Source organism: Neltuma alba, unplaced genomic scaffold, assembly GCF_004799145.2.
Source record: "Neltuma alba isolate B1F8T4 unplaced genomic scaffold, ASM479914v2 tig00010554_pilon, whole genome shotgun sequence".
NCBI classification, from domain to species: domain Eukaryota; kingdom Viridiplantae; phylum Streptophyta; class Magnoliopsida; order Fabales; family Fabaceae; genus Neltuma; species Neltuma alba.
Window position 1 is genome coordinate 55676 of NW_021635421.1, and position 18194 is coordinate 73869.

An 18194-nucleotide genomic window follows, 5' to 3' on the forward strand; every position below is an offset into this window, starting at 1 on the left:
TGAAGGTAAATGCATAAGCTCCAATTCCCACAAGAAACTATCCGACTGGGATGAAAATTATTGACCAATTTTTCATAAATTGATCAGCGTCAGCATGTAATGAGATGCATTCAGTAGCATCTTCTAATGTAAACGGCTCGTCAAGAAATCTAGACAATTACATCAGATATCAGTGGTCAATTATAACGAACTACAATGCAGCAATTTAGACTTATCACTTCACAATACTTGGTAACCCTCTCCTTGCTGCTTTTAGAAAACAAAACTTGGCACTTTGAAGAAGTAATCAGCTGTCAGGATGAAGTCTTCTCCGATTCTGCTTTGCATTTTTTCGACGCAAAAGCCATCGCCCTTTTATGTCACTTGTGTCACCGACAAGATTTTGGATTTCATCAGATGCTCCCTGAATCTCTCCGTTAGACATTCCAGCTTCAAATCCTCCTCTGATCCTGGCAGTTTCTTCGAGCAGATCATTTATAAGCATCTCGGTCGTCCGAGTGGTAATTCCTCTCAAATACCAGGATATGGGAGGGGGTGGGACAACGGCTGGCTGAAGTATTTGCTCAAGGCTCACTCTGGACCCTATTCTTCCCTTCCCTCTGGTACATGCATTATATTCTTCCTTATTCATTGGTTTAAAGGGATAGCAAGTTTTCTCATCAACAAATAGAGGTTCTACCCTCCAGCAACCCTCAAATTTTTTCATGAATCCAGTCTTAATTTGCTTGAACCTCATCTGGCATAAAAATACAAGAATTAGTAAAGTGGGGGGGGGGGGGGCTGCCCATAATTGGTATCAGTAAAGTGCAATGCAAGAAATTGAAGCCATGTGCTTACCGACGTGTCCTTTTACGATTCTGGTGTTAGACTTGTCTTCCAAACTTGGGGTGATAAGATACGTCATATATGAAAGTAAATTAAAACACATTCTCTTTCCTTTTCAAAAATCAATTTAAAATCTACTTGGGAGAGTTGGATTAGTATAAGTCCAATATAACTTCCAGATATCGAGTGATTTGATATAAAAAAGATCAGTTTACAAGAGTAAAAAATCTATCACAAAATCCATGAGCAGCTGATACCAATTTCTATGATACAAAACGAAAGTAACTGTGAATTGATCCAAGATAACGATAGTGCCTGAGCAGATGATTTTCAGTTTAAAGGGAAATCATAAACCAGATGATTTTCAATTGATCTAAGTATATACTCCATTTAATTAGATCAACAACTACAAATTCATTCATTATCCAAAGAGGAAATAGGTCCTTACAGAGTGGTCTTCTCTATTTTGGTCCACCAAAACATGAACCGAGATAGTCCCTGACCACCAAAGAAATCTCCAAATCGCTGCTTGTTCAAGTTCCACTACTTGCCTGTGGCCCTCATCAAGCAATACTTTTCTGGATATTACTTCCTGACCAAGAAATGCATTGTCAAAATGAACTGTAGAATCTCAAATAGAAGACAGAGTATTTCTCCCAGTGCAATTTCCAAGGGTTATGAAAGCACCTCCTAAAAAGGTTCTGATGAAACACTGAACAATGAGTCACCTACCTTGATATTTTTGAAAACTCTTCTATTGTCAGGATCAATCACTATATTGTATACTGCATCAGGCGGCAGGCCAACATTGACTTCCACATTCAGGTTGCAAAGAGAACCTTTTGGTACAGTCACCTGCCAAAATGAACTTCATGTTATATACATATTGTACCCCCATATGAACAAAGATGCATGGGTTCTCGAAAAATGTCTATTCTTTAGATATAAAACATGAAACAGGTTGCACAATCATGAAGAAAGGTATCAGCATTCTGGCCTAGAATGTCTGACATGGTATCTAGTGATGCAGTTCTTTCACTCTTAATTGACAATTATTTAAATCTCCATCAAATTTCATCAGCAAACAAACCATCTATCTGGAAGGTTTATAGTAGCATGATAAACAAAGTAGAAATTAATGCAAACTTTTAACTCATATATTTCTTGTCAAGCCAAGTTTCCGCTTAGGAAAGAAAACTCAAAATATCACCTTTATTTTGGAAGGATTATCAACCCAAGAAGGATTTTCTCTCCATGCTCTCAATTGCTCATCTAATTCAGCTTCCGAGGCACTAAGTGACCCACTCTGATTTTTCTGGACAGAGCTCACCCTATTGATTCCGTCATTTTTGGCAAATTTACGGAGCTGTGACTGTAATCAGAAAAGAAAGATAACTGTCAAATCTCACATGAAGGCTCTAAGTAGCTTTTGAAGCGTCAGAAAAAGGTAGTTAACCTTGAGAGCATTATGAAACTTGTGCGGAAGCTGCAAAAGGAATGTAGGTATTGCAGGATTTAAAACCCTGGGGGATCCATCTTTCTCGTTCTTGTTGACACTTAAGCTGGATTTGGTCACCTCCGACTCGCCCATCAAAACTGGAAATGTTTAAAAGAGTGAAACAAATTCATATAACAAACACGAAACTACAATTCGGTCTTAACAAATAACGTCTCTAAGCCACTCCAGCACAAAATTGAAGGCATTCAATTCAACCAAAAAGCTAGAGCAAGCAAAACCCACGAGAAAATGCGATGCAGAAAAAGCACAGGAAATGGATAAGCGGCAAAAGGGATTCACCAGAGCGCTTGAACTTGGTAAGGGTGACAAAGAACAAAGGTAAGCCTACTTAACAGTAAACGATTAAATGTGAAATTGAACAAAGATAAATTCGAAAAAATGAGATTCAAAGTTGAATTACCGGGATGATCAAATTGAATCGCGCGGAATGTTTCTCCTGCAGCGAGCAAATCCCAGATCTCCGCTCGTGATTTGGGAATGGAAAAAGTGATCTTTCCACTTTGTAATTATATGATTTTACCTGCCCACAGAGCGTAGAGGGGGAGAAGTAAGAACAGCACGTGGAGCTCATTCTCGATTTGCCCTCTGGAAGACGTACAGGACTCGCCCACCACAGGATTTTCCCACGTTTTTGCTTCCTCTTCGTTATACTATGCTTGATGCCTTGGGTGGCTGTAGCACGCAAAATTATATACTAGTATTTTATACGCTAAATTTAAGACAGCTCGACATATTAAAATTTAATATTACTTCTGATTTTAATTCTAAGACCTTATTTATAAATGGGTTAATTAATCCGTAAGTCCTTATAGTTTCAACCAATTTTGAATCAGGTCCCTATAGTTTTTTTTCTTTTTATTAGATCCTTATACTTTTACCTTTTTTTAATTAGGTCCTTGTATTTATTTTCTTTTAATTAAGTCCTTATAATTTCATTAAATTTTTAATCAGGTCCATGTAGTTTTAATTTTTATTTATTAATTAAATATAAGCTTAATTAAATAGATTAATAATGAAATATAAAATATTAATAAGTAAATTAAATTAATAATTATGTAATAAAAAAATAATAGAATTAATTAATTCAGGAAAATTTTTTAGAACAATTAATTTTTTTGCTGAAAAATTTAAAATCATTATAATAATTCAATATCTTTAGAATATTATTGTTTATAAACTAATATTAAACAATATATACTATTTTATGTTTATATAATAATACTATTAGAATCCATAAAATAAAGAATAAAAAATTCAGGGACTTAATTAAAAATAAAATGAACTTATAAGGACTTGATAAAAAGAAAAATAAATACAAGGACCTAATTAAAAACAAGTGAAAGTATAAGGATCTGATAAAAAGAAAAAAAACTATAAGGACCTAATTCAAAATTGATTGAAACTATAAGGATTTGCGGATTAATTATCCCTTTATAAATTAAAAATAAGATATTATAATTAGAACATGAGATAATATATATTTATGTATGTATGTATACGCATACTGTAAGAAGAAATAAAAAAGGTATACTTTGGTGGCAACAAATGAAAAAAATCAAAAAAGCATACTTACAACTTTATCAGAACCAAAAAAAAAGTTAAGTCATTAGTTTTGTCTAAAACTAAAATAAATCTATCATTTAAATTGAAAATTTTTATATGTTCACTTCATAGCTAATAACTTTAAATAAGAATTAATATTAAAAAAATTAATTAAGGATAATAGTTATATCAAGTTTTTTTATATCAGTTATATCAAATTTTTCAACCGCACATAGTAATATGTCCTATTTTTAAAATACTATTATTTAATTATAAAATTATATGAAAATAAATAGGACATACAACTATATGTAATTGGCGAATTTGACATAGTAAATATAAAAAAAATTTACTAAAGTATTTTCTTTCAATTAGTACTCATCAAGTGACTTATAATAACAATTATTTCCTCTAAATGAGTTTTATAACAAAGATGGGAAGTTCTTTAATTGTACGACTATTTGTATAAGATTTTTGTAGGCTTGAAAAGAACACAACTAATATAATACTTTTTCAGTCCTTAATATAGGACCCAATTCTTGAGTTGGTTTTGGTCCTAAATATAAGACTCATTTCTCATATTTATCAATTTTTTCTAAATTATCCCTATAGATACTCCCTCAACCATAATTAAGTAAAAGAGAGAGGGGGAGTATTAAGAAAGATGATTATGGTGTTTTAGGAAAAATGTGTCAATTTTCTTATAATTAACTAACTTACATAACTTCCTTAATCTAATCAAATTAGTTAAATGGGTCTTATATTAAGAACCGGAAGAGTAGGTATTTTTTATTTTGTCTTGATTATAAGAACTTTCTATTTGTCACACTTCAAGGAAAAACTTAGGAATTGTTGATTATTTAGCAAAATCCTCACATAGTTTGGTGAGTAATTTTTGTACTCTTGATCAACCTTCGCCTCTTATGCAAGGAGAAGAGGAGTTTGATATTGAGACCTAACTCTGTTGGTTGTTTTTTGTACTAAACTTTGATGAATATAGTTTACATTAAAAAAAAAAAAACAAAAGAAAAGAACTTTCTTTCTTTTCTTTTGTAACACCTTCTCTCTAGTTTCTAGCATCTTCGTTATATTGCTGAAATGATATAACTTTGATCCTATCGTAAAGTTTGATTAACGATTAATTCTATAAATTTTTTTCGCCAACCGATTAATTTTATAATTTAAACACATTTAAATGGACAAATTAAAATCTTCATTTTCTTTCTGTTTTTTTTTAAATAAAAAACATATAGAGCTGTTCATGGCTGGCCTTCCTTTATTATTTTTCCTTTGGTGAAGTTTTTCGTGATCAAATCATAGTCATTAATTTGTAGCTCATATTAAGACTAGCATTTATAAATTTTTTGTCAACTTATTTGCCATGCTCGTTGATGTGGCATTTATATAATGCAACTACGCTTAGTTTCATGTGTTTGCAATGTGCAGGTTATCCATTTAGTTCTGGCCCAAAAAACAAATGGTTGTCCACTTAGTTTGATAATAAATAAAGATGGAAAATGGAAAGTACATTTATATAATGCAATTATGCTTAGTTCATGTGTGTTTACCATGTGAAAGTAGTCCATTTAGTTTCTTTATGCTTTGATTTTTCTGTACCATCTTTTTTTTTTTTTTGGGAAACCTCTCTTGCCAATTTGTTGTGACCAGAACAGCTCACATGTAGATACAAATATGAAGCATTCATCTTTCTCTTTTTCTTTTCTCGAGTTGGCAAATGCCGAAACGTTTGCAGGCGCAGATTAAACCCTGCGATATGAAAATTAGAAGGATGTTTATTTATTACAAGTAACTAACTTCATAAATTTTTTTAATATACTCAAATTAGTCAACCAACTCTTATAATAATAACTAAAAGTACTAACTCGGTTTCTTAATATAAGATTTAGTTAGTTAATTTCAAAAAATTAAAAAAATAATTAGATTAGTTATTTGTAATAAATACATATTATCTTTTCTAAAATACTTTTGTTAATAATGTATATTAGTTAAAACTACCATTTAATAAAACCTTTAATATGTACAATTATTATAAACACTATTTAAATATATATATATATATAAAAGACAAACTGAATTAAAACTTCATATTTAAAATCAAATTAAAAATCAAACTAGCTTTTATATTAAATATCATGATAGCATTATAGATATCATTCTCGTTACTCAAGTTCCTTTGGGTACATCTGATACAACTTGCTTATGGTTCGCCTGGTATCATCTGTGATATTCAATAAAACATGCAGATTTTTCGGTTTGCCTTTTCCAAGCTAAAGTTTTATCTCCACGTCGCAGAAGAATAATACTATCCATAATGCATAATGACACAGATGAAACTTTATAATATTATAGCCCAACGTATTATCATACATATCACACACATATTTTGCAATACACACAGTTAAACAAACTTCAATGTAACAGTATTCACCTCAGGCTTTAAAGCAGACTTCTCCATCACAAACCCACCCTTCTGTTCTATTCCCTTGTTTACATTTCTCTTCCTCCAATACACATTTTGGGTGGAGATCAAAGTTACACTTCTCACAACAGTATGACCATGTGTGACCCTCCTCGTCACAACCATCACAGTTGTAAATATTACAGCGACTCAACACAAGCTCATGTTCATGAGAATTGTGAGTCACCTTCTCAGGCCAACCCTTTGCCATCTCTTCTGATGCCGCCTCGAGTTCCTTCACCCTTTCCTCGGTGAAAGGATATGCTTCGGTGCCGTAAAGCATGACGAGATCTCTGGCCTCTTTCGTGACAGTCCTGCCGCTGGGTCCAATGACCACCAGCATGGGGATACCGTACACCTTGAATTTGCGACTCAGGAATGCCTTCCTCGAGTCACCAAAGGGAAGGGCCAGCCATGGCATTTTAGAAAAGAAGTTATCAAACGAGGTTTGGTCCCTGTCACTAGAGATGAAGACAACTTCCAGTGCATTGTCCTTTGCCTTGATCTTGTGATATGCTTCAATAAGCTTTGGCAGAAATGCACGGCATGGTAGGCACCAGTGAGCTGAGAAGTATAGGAGGACATTCTTCCCCACTAAATCTGACACTGGAATCTGTAGAAGAAGGAAAATGACCATCATTATCAGAGAATGGTGAAAGAAGAGGCTAAGGGAGAATCGTATCATTGGAACATGGTTCAGGATACTTGAGTGTCAAATACTACCTCTGGTCCTAATTATAAGACCCAGTTGATTAATTTGAGGAGATTAAGGAAGTAAGTTAAGTTAGTTATTTGTAACAAATAAGTGTTGTCATTCCTAAAATATCCTTGCTAATTAAGTGTGTTGGTTAGAACTATCATTATTAGAAAGACTATCTTGGGAAAAAATACATAAATATGAGAGACAAAATGGATTGGGGTCTTATAATTAAGACCAAACTAAAAGTCAAACGGGGTCTTATATTAAAGACCGGAGGTAGTAAACCCCGACGATTAGATCGACTGGCAGGAGTCGTTCTAGCTTAACCAGAGGTCTCACGTTCGAGCCCTGGGAACGTAGCATCTTAGGGGCCAGGGGTGCCAACCTTAATGGTTCCTGTCATGCCTCGGTCCGGATTAGTCTGGTTTGTAATTGAATTCACCCTAGGGGTGGTCCGTCCCTGCGGGGTTGGCCAGGACACCGGGTGCGCAAGCAAAAAAAAAAAAAGACCGGAGGTAGTATATCATAGTATTTAAGATTTTGTCCGGAACGTCCCTCGAATCAGTAGAGGGCCCCCCGGGGGGGACCTCATTATCGCAGAATGGAGACAGAAGAGGATAGGAGAGAAGCAGCAGAACGGTTATGAAGATACCAAGGGTGAAATTTTGTTTTAGTTAAGAGTTTCATCTTTGGTATGACAAGTCAAAAAGTATCATACAAGAAGACAAATTAAATTAATATTTTATTCCAAAAGACTAGAATACAAAGATATCAACTCGGTTTTTTTTTTTTTTTTGTTAAAGTATAAGTATTCTTCTACTAGAGGCAATTTTATTGAAAATACTGTCAGGTACTAAATGTAAGCACCTCTCTCAGTATAGATTTGAACCTTGGTTCACGATGTTATGAGAGACTAGCCCTTTCCGCTAGACCCAATCCCATTAGTAACTCAGTTATTTTTAACTACTCCCTCCGTTCTTTATTATAAGAGACGAATAACCGAATTACATTGATCAAAAAAACTGTTAAAATTAGTTAAGAACAATCAATGTGTAAAAAGTATAATTTTTTTTCCAAAAATGCCCTCATTAATAAGGAGAGAGAGCATGAGAGAGAACAATGGTAAATTATTAAAAGAAAGAGAGGTGGGAAGAAGAAAGAGTGTGAGTTGGAGACAATAAATATGGGTAAAATAGGAAATCATCACAAAAAAGTAGAGACAACTTTTAAGTGTCTCTTATATATAAGAACATGCCATAAACATCAAATGTCTCTTATAATAAGAAATGGAGGGAGTATTGTTAATACCAGCTTTCTGTTTGTGTTTTTTCTTTTTTATTGGGCCGGCCTCTTTCTATGGGTTGTTTGGGCTTAGCTCTAATATGCCTATTGTGATTGGCCGGTCTTTTTAGGATGTAATAAATTCCAAAGACATCAACTCATAGCTACGTTAGTCTATTGTTAATACCAAAACATACACGCCTCCTGCATCTTAAATGCCTTTTGACATTCAAGATATGAGGGTGAAGATGACGATGCACACAACGTTGAAAATATCTAAGAAGCAGAGGACACATGCATGAGGTTCAATTGTTACAAGAATCATACCTTGACTCCATCTTTCCCCAAGACAAAATCCATATCTCCAGAAACCATAATAGACTCGAGGGTCTGGGCTGCCTCTTTGGCCTTCTCTATCTCAGAGAGCTCTGCAAACTTCTCAGGAGTAAAAGGGTATGCAGCAACGCCATAATCTTCAATGGCCTCAGCCACGTTGGAATGAAGGGTTTTCCCATCTGGCCCAATAATAACCAAAGTGGGCAAGGTCGATAGCTCGAAGTAGCGAGCAAGCTTCTCACAGCTCTTGTCCTTGTACGGCAATGCCAACCAGGGCACACTTTCTAGTCCTTGTTTGAATGATTCTTCAGCATCACCAATGGATATCAACACTATCTCAAAGTCCTCGCCCTTTGCTTTCAGCTTCTCATAAACCTCCACAAGCTTTGGGGTAAATTTAGCAGATGCATTGTATGAAAAACATGAGAAATACAGGCCCACAGTCTTCCCCTGAAGTTGAGACACAGGCACCTGCAAATAAAAGGAAGGTGAAATTCAAACTCTATCCTTCATGTATCTAAAGAATTAATTTATTAAAATTTAAAATAAGAATTGGCTGGCTTAGCCTCAACAACAAACTCATAGCCTTTTGAGGATTGGAGCAGCCATATTTGACATTTTACGAGAGGAAACACATGTCCAGTTCCATCTCAAGCAGAGAGTAAGGTTACAGGAACTCACTTCCTTTCCATCAGAAGATATAACGAAGTCACGTGACTTGAAGGCCAAAAGAGATCTCAAGGACTGGTTGCTCTTCGCTTCTTCCTGGTCTTTTAGCTCTTTGATCCTTTCTATTGTGAAAGGGTATGCCTCAGCTCCATACTCACGTACAACCTCAGCTCCATCTTCAGTGGCAACTCTCCCACTCTCCTCAAGTATTACAAGGTGGGGAATCCCCCTCACCTTGAACAATTCATCAAGGCGATCGCGTATGTCATTATCACAAAATGGAATGGCAAGCCATGGCATCTTGGAAAAATAACCTTTAAAGGCGTCTTCATCTTCATCAGCCGACACAAAGATCATCTCAAAGTCACCTTTAGTATAGACTTCATTGTATAATTCTACCAAAGTAGGAGTGAATTGTCGGCAGGGACCGCACCAAGATGCTGAAAAGTATAAACCAACTTTCTTCCCACTCAAGCTCTCAATTTTAACCTGAAAATGTTTACAGCATAAACAATGACTTCCTCAAGATACAAGTTAATCATTTGAAACACCACCTATGATCTATAAATTTCCAATGAAACATCATATCTAATTGTAGAGTTTGCCAGCATTCGCGCTCAAAGATCATTTTGCATTTCATTTTTTGATTTACCAGCCTATTTTAACCCGTGAAAATTCTGAAGAAGAAGCTGGTGTATCATAATTCACAGGCTTGGTAATTAAAAGAAATTCGGGAATCAGACACGATAGAAAATACAGAGAGACAGTGATAAAATCAGATGGGCAGCAAGTACGGACAAGGAAATAGAAAATTGCACACCCTATTCACTTAGAAGACTAAAAATCTAGTGCGGAGGCCGTCAATCAAAACTTCAGATATTCTTGAATCCATGGACCTATGATGGGTTCGTGAAGAAATACAGTGTTTTTGCCCTCAAATCCCAGACTTGAATAATTTTCGGAGAAATTAAAAAATCCGATAGCGGCTCAATTGATTAAATGCAAGAACCAAATAAGCACCTGATCGCCATTGTTCCGAACGAGATAGTCCCTCTCCGAAGAAGAGAGGATCGATTGAATATCATGGGAGACATCATCAGCACCGGCCATTTTTGTCACTGCGTAGCCACGGGCCTTACAGCACCGAATTAAATGTAGCTTCGGACAAGAAGGCGGTTCGCAAGAAAAAATGAAGTCAATAGAAACAACAACCTTCTTAGATTCTCAAATCGATATCCAAGCCACTTCCATATCTCAACAAAGCTTCACAAGACTTCCTCATTCAAAGTTTCATTAATGAAGCGAAAACCCCTAATTTATTAACATGATTCAGCCTGGAAAAATCAACTATAACTTCAACTAATTATAGAGAAACGGCCCAGAAAAATTTAAAATATAATACCTGTTAAACAAAATACATTTCTTTCAACCTTTTAATCACTCATCCGCTCAAACTCCTTCCTTGGTCAATGATCAGACGTCCAGAAGCAGAAATGAAAAAGAGGAGTTCAGCAGAGGAGGTGAACTAGTGAAGCTTGGACACACATACACTACGGCGCACAACAAACCAGAGGAAGACGAAGATGCGTTTGGGGAAAGCAGAACGGAAGGAGAGGCGTGAGGCTTCTTTTCTTTTTTCTGTTCCTTCCCTCCTTTTTCCCTTTTTCCCTTTGCTTTTTTGACTGTGATTGCCCAATTAAAAGGGGAAGGTAAGTGTTACGACGGTGTCAGAATTTTTGGTTTGATGCTTATCTACAAGAATTTTTCACATATATAAGAATAGTAGTTATAAAATAAATTATTTGAAATAACCACCACATAAACACGTACAAATCAAAATCTATCATTAAGGGGAAAAATTGAAATTGAATAGTTCTTAAATAATTAAATAAACATGAATTCTGGCTAAAAGTAAAAGATAAAACATGAATAATGAATAAAATGGAACATAAAAGTCACATGGTAGAGAAATAATGTAATTTTTTTTAGTTAATCAAGGATTTTTCCTCTCAAGTCTTAGAAAGTAAAAAAATTTCGTCTATCTCACGTACTTTTTAAAATTTAAATTTGTGTTCTTTTTTTAACAAGAGTGAGTGATGCCACTTATCACCTTAATCAACAACTTGTTAGTAAAAAGTGACATAATTTTGATCATACGAAATTGATTAAATTAAACACAATTATTTTAACTGATTTTTTTTTTCATGAAATGACTCATGTTTCACTTAAGTTCTTAAAATGTTCCTTAACTAAAATTCACTTAAGCTTTGAGTTATCAAATAATGAAACAAATTTTCTCTTCATTAAAACACAATTCTTAGCTTCACGAAAATTTCTGCCATTGTACTGAAAAACCATAAAATTGTATATATGATTCACATTACTTGAGTTACTTTGGAGCCGTCTAACACAACTTGTTCACTTTGTGTTGCAGCAGTTACAATGTTTAGTTGGGTTAAGGTACGGTGCTTAAAGTGTTTATTAATATATTCAGCATCCTAAAATATTTTATAATACATGAAAAATCTCGAAATATTTTTTAGATACATCTAATATTCTGAAATATTTCGTAGCATAATTTTTATTTAAAGTATTAATTTTTTTTCAAAAGCAATTGTACTGTTAAAATATTATTTCATGAGTAATTTTAAATTTGTCATTAACTCCTCAAAAAATCTGTTCAATTAAACCACCACAAAGTATTTATTTCAGTATTTTTTTAGGGTATTGAAAGCATCAATAAAATATTTCAAGATGTTAAATAAACTACAAAATATTTCATAATGCTAATCACACTTAATAAAAACACACCTCTTGGTTTAACTTGAGCTTCCCTCACTTCTTAAGATAAGAAATCACAATCCATAATGCATAATAAGAAAGATAAAAGGATCGCATCTATTTTTTTGGTAACTACATTTTTATTTATTTATGATATTCAAGCCCAACATAATATTACACAAATTTTGAAATACACACAATAAGATGCCTGAGATAGAAATGATGCAACAAACAGTCTTCACTTTGCTCAGGCCTTAGAGCAAACCTCTCCATCACAAACCCACCCTTCTTTCTCATTCTCCTCTTCTTCGTTGGTACCTGCCTCAAGTTGTGTCACCCTTTCTTCAGTGAAAGGATAAGCTTCAGCACCATAAAGCGCGACAAGCTCTCTGGCTCCCCTTGTGAGGGTCCGGCCACCGGGTGCGATGGCCACCAGCATGGGGATGCCTCGCACTTTGAATCTGCGGCTCAGGGATGACTTCCTGGAGTCACCAAAGGGAAGAGCCAGCCATGGCATTCCAGCAAAGAAGTCATCAAACGATGCTTGGTCGCTATCACTGGATATGAACACCACTTCGAGTGCATTGTCTTTAGCCTTGATCTTGTGATATGCTTCAATAAGCTTTGGTAGAAATGCACGGCATGGTGGGCACCAGTGAGCTGAGAAGTACAGGAGGACCGTCTTACCCACTAAATCTGACACTGGAATCTGAAATAAAGGAGAATTACTGTCATTATCACTGAATGGAGGCAAAAGAGGATAGAAGAGAAGCAGCAGAATGGTTCAGATGATACGCCAGTGTCAACTAAAACAGTACAGAGTTTCCATGCTTAGAATGACGAATTAAAAGCTGTCACTCAAAGCATATTAATCTTTCAATACAAATGAATAAAATGAACTTCACAGATATCAAATTCACATAGTTATTTTTCCTGGTTCATATCAACTCAAGTGTCAAATTTCATATCATATAAGAATTTCATGTTTGAAATGACAAATCAAAAACTGTCATACAGAGCATATTAATATTATACTAGAAAAGACAAAACTTCAAGGACATCAAAGACAAATTCTCACTGTTATTTCGATCTCCTGGCAATATCAAAACATCCATGTATGATGTATGCGTCTAAAATGTTTATTGACATCCAAGACAACCGGATGAAGAAGACCTTTTTCAAAGCTATTGAAAATATCTAAGGAAAAAGGTTCAATTGTTTTAATCGTACCTTGACCCCATCTTTCCCCAAGAGAAAATCAAGATCTCCAGAAACCAGAATTGATTCAAGGGTCTGTGCTGCCTCTTTGGCCTTCTCTATCTCAGCAAGCTCTGCAAACTTTTCGGGAGTAAAAGGATATGCAGCAACGCCGTGCTCCTCAATGGCCTCAGCCACATTGGAATGAAGGGTTTTTCCATCTGGCCCAATAATAACCAAAGTGCGCAAGGTTGATAGCTCAAAGTAGCGAGCAAGCTTCTTGCAGCTCTTGTCATTGAGGGGCAATGACAAGAAGGGCAGATTTTTCAGTCCCTCCTTGAAAGACTCTTCATCATCCCCAACGGATATCCACACAATCTCAAAGTCCTCACCCTTCGCTTTCAGCTTCTCATAAACCTCGACAAGCTGTTGAGTAAATTCAGCGGATGGTACAAATGAAAAAGATGAGAAATACAGACCTACGGTCTTCCCCTCAAGTTGAGACACAGGTACCTGCAAGTAAATGGAAGATGAAATTCAGACTCTGTCCTACATGTGTCCCCATAATTATAGATTCATTAAAATGTTAATAAGATTTTCCTAACTCAGCCCCAAAAGGTTTACAGCCTTTTGAAGCAAAGGAAATACTTCTTCAGGTCTATCTCGCAGAGGGTGAAGTTACAGAAACTTACTTGCTTTCCATCAGAAGAAATAACAAAGTCACGTGACTTGGAGACCAAAAGAGATCTCAAAGATTGGTTCCTCTTGGCCTCCTCTTCTTGATCTTTCAACTCTTTGATCCTCTCTGCTGTGAAAGGGTATCCTTCAGCTCTATACTCAAGTACAAACTCTGTTCCATCTTCAGTGACAACTTTCCCGTTCTCATCAAGGATTACAAGGTGGGGAATCCCCTGCACCTCGAACAATTCATCAAGGTGACTCCTTGTATCAGAATCGGAGAATGGGATGGCAAGCCACGGCATCTTGGAAAAGTAACCTTTGAAGGCATCTTCATCTTCATCAGCTGACACAAAGATTATCTCAAAATCACCTTTAGCAGAGACTTCGTTGTACACCTCCACCAAAGTAGGGGTGAATTGTCTGCAGGGACCGCACCAAGATGCTGAAAAATATAAACCAACCCTCTTCCCCTTTAAGCTCTCGATTTTAACCTGAGAATGTTTCCCGCACGAAGAAAAACCTCTTCAATCTTTCATTGATGCGATTATAATCATATCAAAAAATAACTATGAGCCAAAAATAACTATAGTCACATCTAATGGTAGGGTCCATCAGATGTGACCATCAGAAAATTCCCAAGGGGAAGCTGGCGTATCATAGTTCACAAGTTTCATAATTAAAAGAAATTCATCAATCAAACATGATAGAAAATAAATATAGACAGGAATCAAATAAGATAGGCAGCCAGTATAGACACCCTATTCCCCCAGAGAACTAAAAATTCAGTAAAAATTCAGCGCAAGGGCAGTTGATCAAAACCCCAGATGCGTTAAGAGTCTTTATGGACCTAAGATGGATCCGCAAATAAATACAGAGTTCGAGCTTTTCAAATCACAGACTAGGATAATTTTCCGAGAGAATAAAACGCTAAACGAAAGAACCAAGCAAAAGAAGTACCTGATCGCCGTTGTTCCGAACGAGATAGTCCCTCTCCGAAGAAGAGAGAACAGACTGAATATCGTGAGCAACAACAACATCTTCACCACCAGCCATTTTCGTGACTGCTTAACCTCGAAGCTCACACGGTACAAAACTCGAAGTAGCGATGAGCAAGGAAAAGATTCGCACCCCAACGGCTATTTATAGAAAGACAGAATTCCAAAGAAGCCCTTTTTAGGTATTCTGCATCCCATGTAAAAAAAAATCTTAAGGTGGTGTTTGGCAACCTCCAAACTAATAATTTCAGAAGTATTTTTTTGTAAAACGAGACAAACTCCTCTACATATTTACTTCGTAAACCGTAAAAGCATTTTTGAAACCATGGTTTGGTTTCTATCCAAACACCCCCTAAGTCTTTATGTAAGAATTAAGGACTAAGAAAATATTAGGATTCTCTGCCTATCCTCTTCCTCCCCGTTTTACTCTCTTCTTCCCTTTATAACCATTAAATCAAAATTGTAATGATCTTGATCTAAATTTTTATAAAAATAAATATTATCCTTCTGATTCTAAATATAAGATTCATTTTATAGTGCAGGTCTTATATTTAAAACCGGAAAGTACTATAATTTTAGACAAAACATGATAAATAATTCACAACTATAGACCATTATTATAAAGTGGATTTTTTTTCAATTTTTTTCACAACAGTTATAAACTGTTAAGATCAAATTTTAACAATTTAAATTTATCATTAATTTTAAATTTTTATAAAAACTTAAATCTAATTTGATCTGCTGGTGTGAAAGGAAGAAAAGCGTAGGAAAGAGGATAAGATCTACTAATGCGGGGCGCATGCTCTTTCAAGTTTGGTTTCCTCTCCGTACGATCTCTGGAAGGTTCGAGCCGCCGTGTCATTTCCTTGGAGGCCAAGTAGCTCTTCAAGAAATCGAGGCCGACCAACAAGGCACCAAAAGAAAGCGAAAACAAATCTTGCACGTTGGACAAAGCAGCCTGATTCGGGCGAACTAGAAATGTCGTTCATGTGTCCATGATCCATGCAACGCGCGTCGTTTTTGTAACGATGACGGACAAGATGACGTATTGAGTGTGACATGCGTAAACATACGTCACTTCCTCCCACTTTTAATATTCCACTCTTTCAATATTATCAAGTGAGCCGGATGTTAAACTGAGAAGGAAGGGGGGGGGGGAAAATGATACCTTTGGTTTTAGCCAAAAGGTCCAAAAAAATTTTATTGCAAGTCATTTGCAGAAAAAAATTTAGTTTTAAATATAAATTATTTATAGGGTTATTATGAGCTATTTTTTAATTTTTATTGAAAAGAGAGAAAGAAAAGAAAAAGATGAGAATAATTTGTAAATATTAAAAAGGAGATAATGAGGACAAATTTTTTTAAAAAAAATTGTATCAATTTAATGAATTCTTTGACATGCAAGAATAATTTACAAATGACTTATAATGGGAAGCGAGGCGGTAAACTTGTTGGGAGTTAAATTTGGTCTTAATACTTTAATTTATTTTGTTTCTTATATTTATTATTTTTTTCAACTAATTTACCAAGTTTATGAATTGGTACTATATAATATAACGTGAGCATGTGACAAAAGCATCTTTTAGAGAGGTCAAGAGTTAGTCTAGTTGATAAGAAATCAACTTATAACCTACAAAGTTCTAAATTTGAATCTTGTTGTTAATGTAAAGGCTTTATTAATAGGCAATTTATAAGTACCTCAATAATTGTTCTCTGAGTCTGAATACATGTCCTAACGCTAGTGAACTTTTAGGACCTAACTCACTTAAATTTTTTTATATAAAAAAAGGTACGTATTAGAGGGATCAAGCCATATTTATCATAATTAATTAATCTATTTAATATTTTTTTAATTTATCCAAACTAGTTAACTAGCTATGCATCGGAGGGAGAAATTTTTTTCTTTTGGTTGTATTTTTTTAGTATATAAACTTTGTACCTTTTTTTTTTTTTCCCGGGTCTACTTATTTCATGTTCAAATACCACTCATCGTGGGTGAAACTTGGAAGATTATACGTGACGTTGATATAAGAAATTAATTCCAATTTGATTATATAATAATGCTCAAGTTACCGGCTTGACGTTCATTCAACTATAATAATTAATCTTATGTCATATAATTATTCGTATATAATTAAAAAGACGTCGGTCATTTATAATCCCGTGGCTGGCAACCCAGATGGCAGATACCAGGCAACGTGGTTTAACACCTAAACTCGATAGTATCCTACTGTCCTTCCTAAATCCTTCTCTAATTTAAGTTCCAAATATTTTTATAAATTTTTCTTTAATTTAAGTTGCAATTAGTACTATAAAACTCGCGAGTTGACTCGGAATTTACTGTTTTTTTTTAATCTTTTTAGTGTTCTATAAAATGATGTTAACTGATTCTTAAATATTCGTGCGAGGAATAAAAGGGAAAACACGGCAAAAGTCAGATGCTAGTTTGATGAGTTTTGATCTAATGGAAAGATAAGTTCTAAGTATCTTACAGTTAATTAAAAATAATAATTTTATGGGCAAGATATTTTGAATGTGATATGTGGATCTATCATTCAATATGTACAACCCTGGTCAAAAAAATTCAATATGTACACCTTATTGACAAATAAAAAATCTACACGCTTTGTATGTGACAATTAAAAAAAAATAATTGAATTATTAGACCAATTATATTCGTGCATGTTTTGAATAACAATAGTTTGATGAATTATGAAATTATTACAAAAATAAATATAAAAAAAAATGAGTGTCACTTCTGCAACTCGGAAACCAGTTTCAGTGTTCATCATATTGATAAACATCTTAAACTCATTAGATCTTGACCATTAAGATATCATTTGAATGGCTCAAATTTTAAATTTTTAATTAATTATTTTTAAATAGAAAAATTATTTTTTGAAAAAAATAATAGTTAAGAGATTATCTTTATTTTATATTTTATACCTCTTAAAATAATTATCTTAAAAAAATTAAAATTAAAATTAAAATTAAATCTAGACCATCTAAATAAAATTTAGATGATTTAAATACGATGAATTTGAAGTGATGAGCATCTTAACTAGTTTCTGCAACTTGGATGATATTGTAGCTCACAAATCTCAGTCTCCGCTTATAGTTTGGGAATGGGAAAAAAAATAAAAGAAAAAAAAAAACACAAAGCAATTGCTCCTCTATTTTATCATCATT

At 34.5% G+C, this 18194-nt stretch overlaps 3 protein-coding genes across 4 annotated transcripts; all 3 read right to left on the reverse strand.

Moving 5' to 3' along the window:
* Positions 1–2961, reverse strand: LOC114756954 (uncharacterized). 2 transcript variants are annotated; one of them, XM_028945934.1, is made up of 6 exons: positions 2745–2961; positions 2282–2421; positions 2036–2197; positions 1558–1680; positions 1274–1417; positions 1–736 (listed from the first exon to the last, which is right to left on the reverse strand). In XM_028945934.1, exons 2-6 carry the CDS (start codon positions 2414–2416, stop codon positions 287–289), a joined length of 1014 nt encoding a protein of 337 aa, XP_028801767.1. In that variant the 5' UTR covers positions 2417–2421; positions 2745–2961; the 3' UTR covers positions 1–286. The 2 variants fall into 2 exon arrangements, with proteins under 2 accessions (XP_028801767.1, XP_028801768.1); XM_028945935.1 differs by having other exon boundaries at positions 2282–2429.
* A 3255-nt stretch (positions 2962–6216) lies between these two features.
* On the reverse strand, positions 6217–10994 carry LOC114756957 (probable nucleoredoxin 1). The gene is made up of 5 exons (XM_028945939.1): positions 10754–10994; positions 10372–10509; positions 9364–9840; positions 8674–9153; positions 6217–6978 (listed from the first exon to the last, which is right to left on the reverse strand). Exons 2-5 carry the CDS (start codon positions 10459–10461, stop codon positions 6337–6339), a joined length of 1689 nt encoding a protein of 562 aa, XP_028801772.1. The 5' UTR covers positions 10462–10509; positions 10754–10994; the 3' UTR covers positions 6217–6336.
* Positions 10995–12252: 1258 nt separating this feature from the next.
* On the reverse strand, positions 12253–15118 carry LOC114756958 (probable nucleoredoxin 1). The gene is made up of 4 exons (XM_028945940.1): positions 14968–15118; positions 14022–14501; positions 13363–13842; positions 12253–12841 (listed from the first exon to the last, which is right to left on the reverse strand). Exons 1-4 carry the CDS (start codon positions 15061–15063, stop codon positions 12380–12382), a joined length of 1518 nt encoding a protein of 505 aa, XP_028801773.1. The 5' UTR covers positions 15064–15118; the 3' UTR covers positions 12253–12379.
* Between the last annotated feature and the right edge of the window lie 3076 nt (positions 15119–18194).

Bases quoted from the DNA above. Each gene is read 5' to 3' on its own strand.
- LOC114756954 (XM_028945934.1), bottom strand. From the start codon at position 2,416: ATGGGCGAGTCGGAGGTGACCAAATCCAGCTTAAGTGTCAACAAGAAC. The intron at 1,681-2,035 runs GTGATATTTTGA...TCATTTTGGCAG, and splicing joins ATAATCCTTCCAAAATAAAG to GTGACTGTACCAAAAGGTTC. The intron at 1,418-1,557 runs GTAGGTGACTCA...TTTCTTGGTCAG, and splicing joins GAGTTTTCAAAAATATCAAG to GAAGTAATATCCAGAAAAGT.
- LOC114756957 (XM_028945939.1), bottom strand. From the start codon at position 10,461: ATGGCCGGTGCTGATGATGTCTCCCATGATATTCAATCGATCCTCTCT. The intron at 9,154-9,363 runs GTGAGTTCCTGT...TTTTATTTGCAG, and splicing joins TATCTTCTGATGGAAAGGAA to GTGCCTGTGTCTCAACTTCA. The intron at 6,979-8,673 runs GTATGATTCTTG...CTTCTTCTACAG, and splicing joins TGGGGAAAGATGGAGTCAAG to ATTCCAGTGTCAGATTTAGT.
- LOC114756958 (XM_028945940.1), bottom strand. From the start codon at position 15,063: ATGGCTGGTGGTGAAGATGTTGTTGTTGCTCACGATATTCAGTCTGTT. The intron at 13,843-14,021 runs GTAAGTTTCTGT...ATTTACTTGCAG, and splicing joins TTTCTTCTGATGGAAAGCAA to GTACCTGTGTCTCAACTTGA. The intron at 12,842-13,362 runs GTACGATTAAAA...CCTTTATTTCAG, and splicing joins TGGGGAAAGATGGGGTCAAG to ATTCCAGTGTCAGATTTAGT.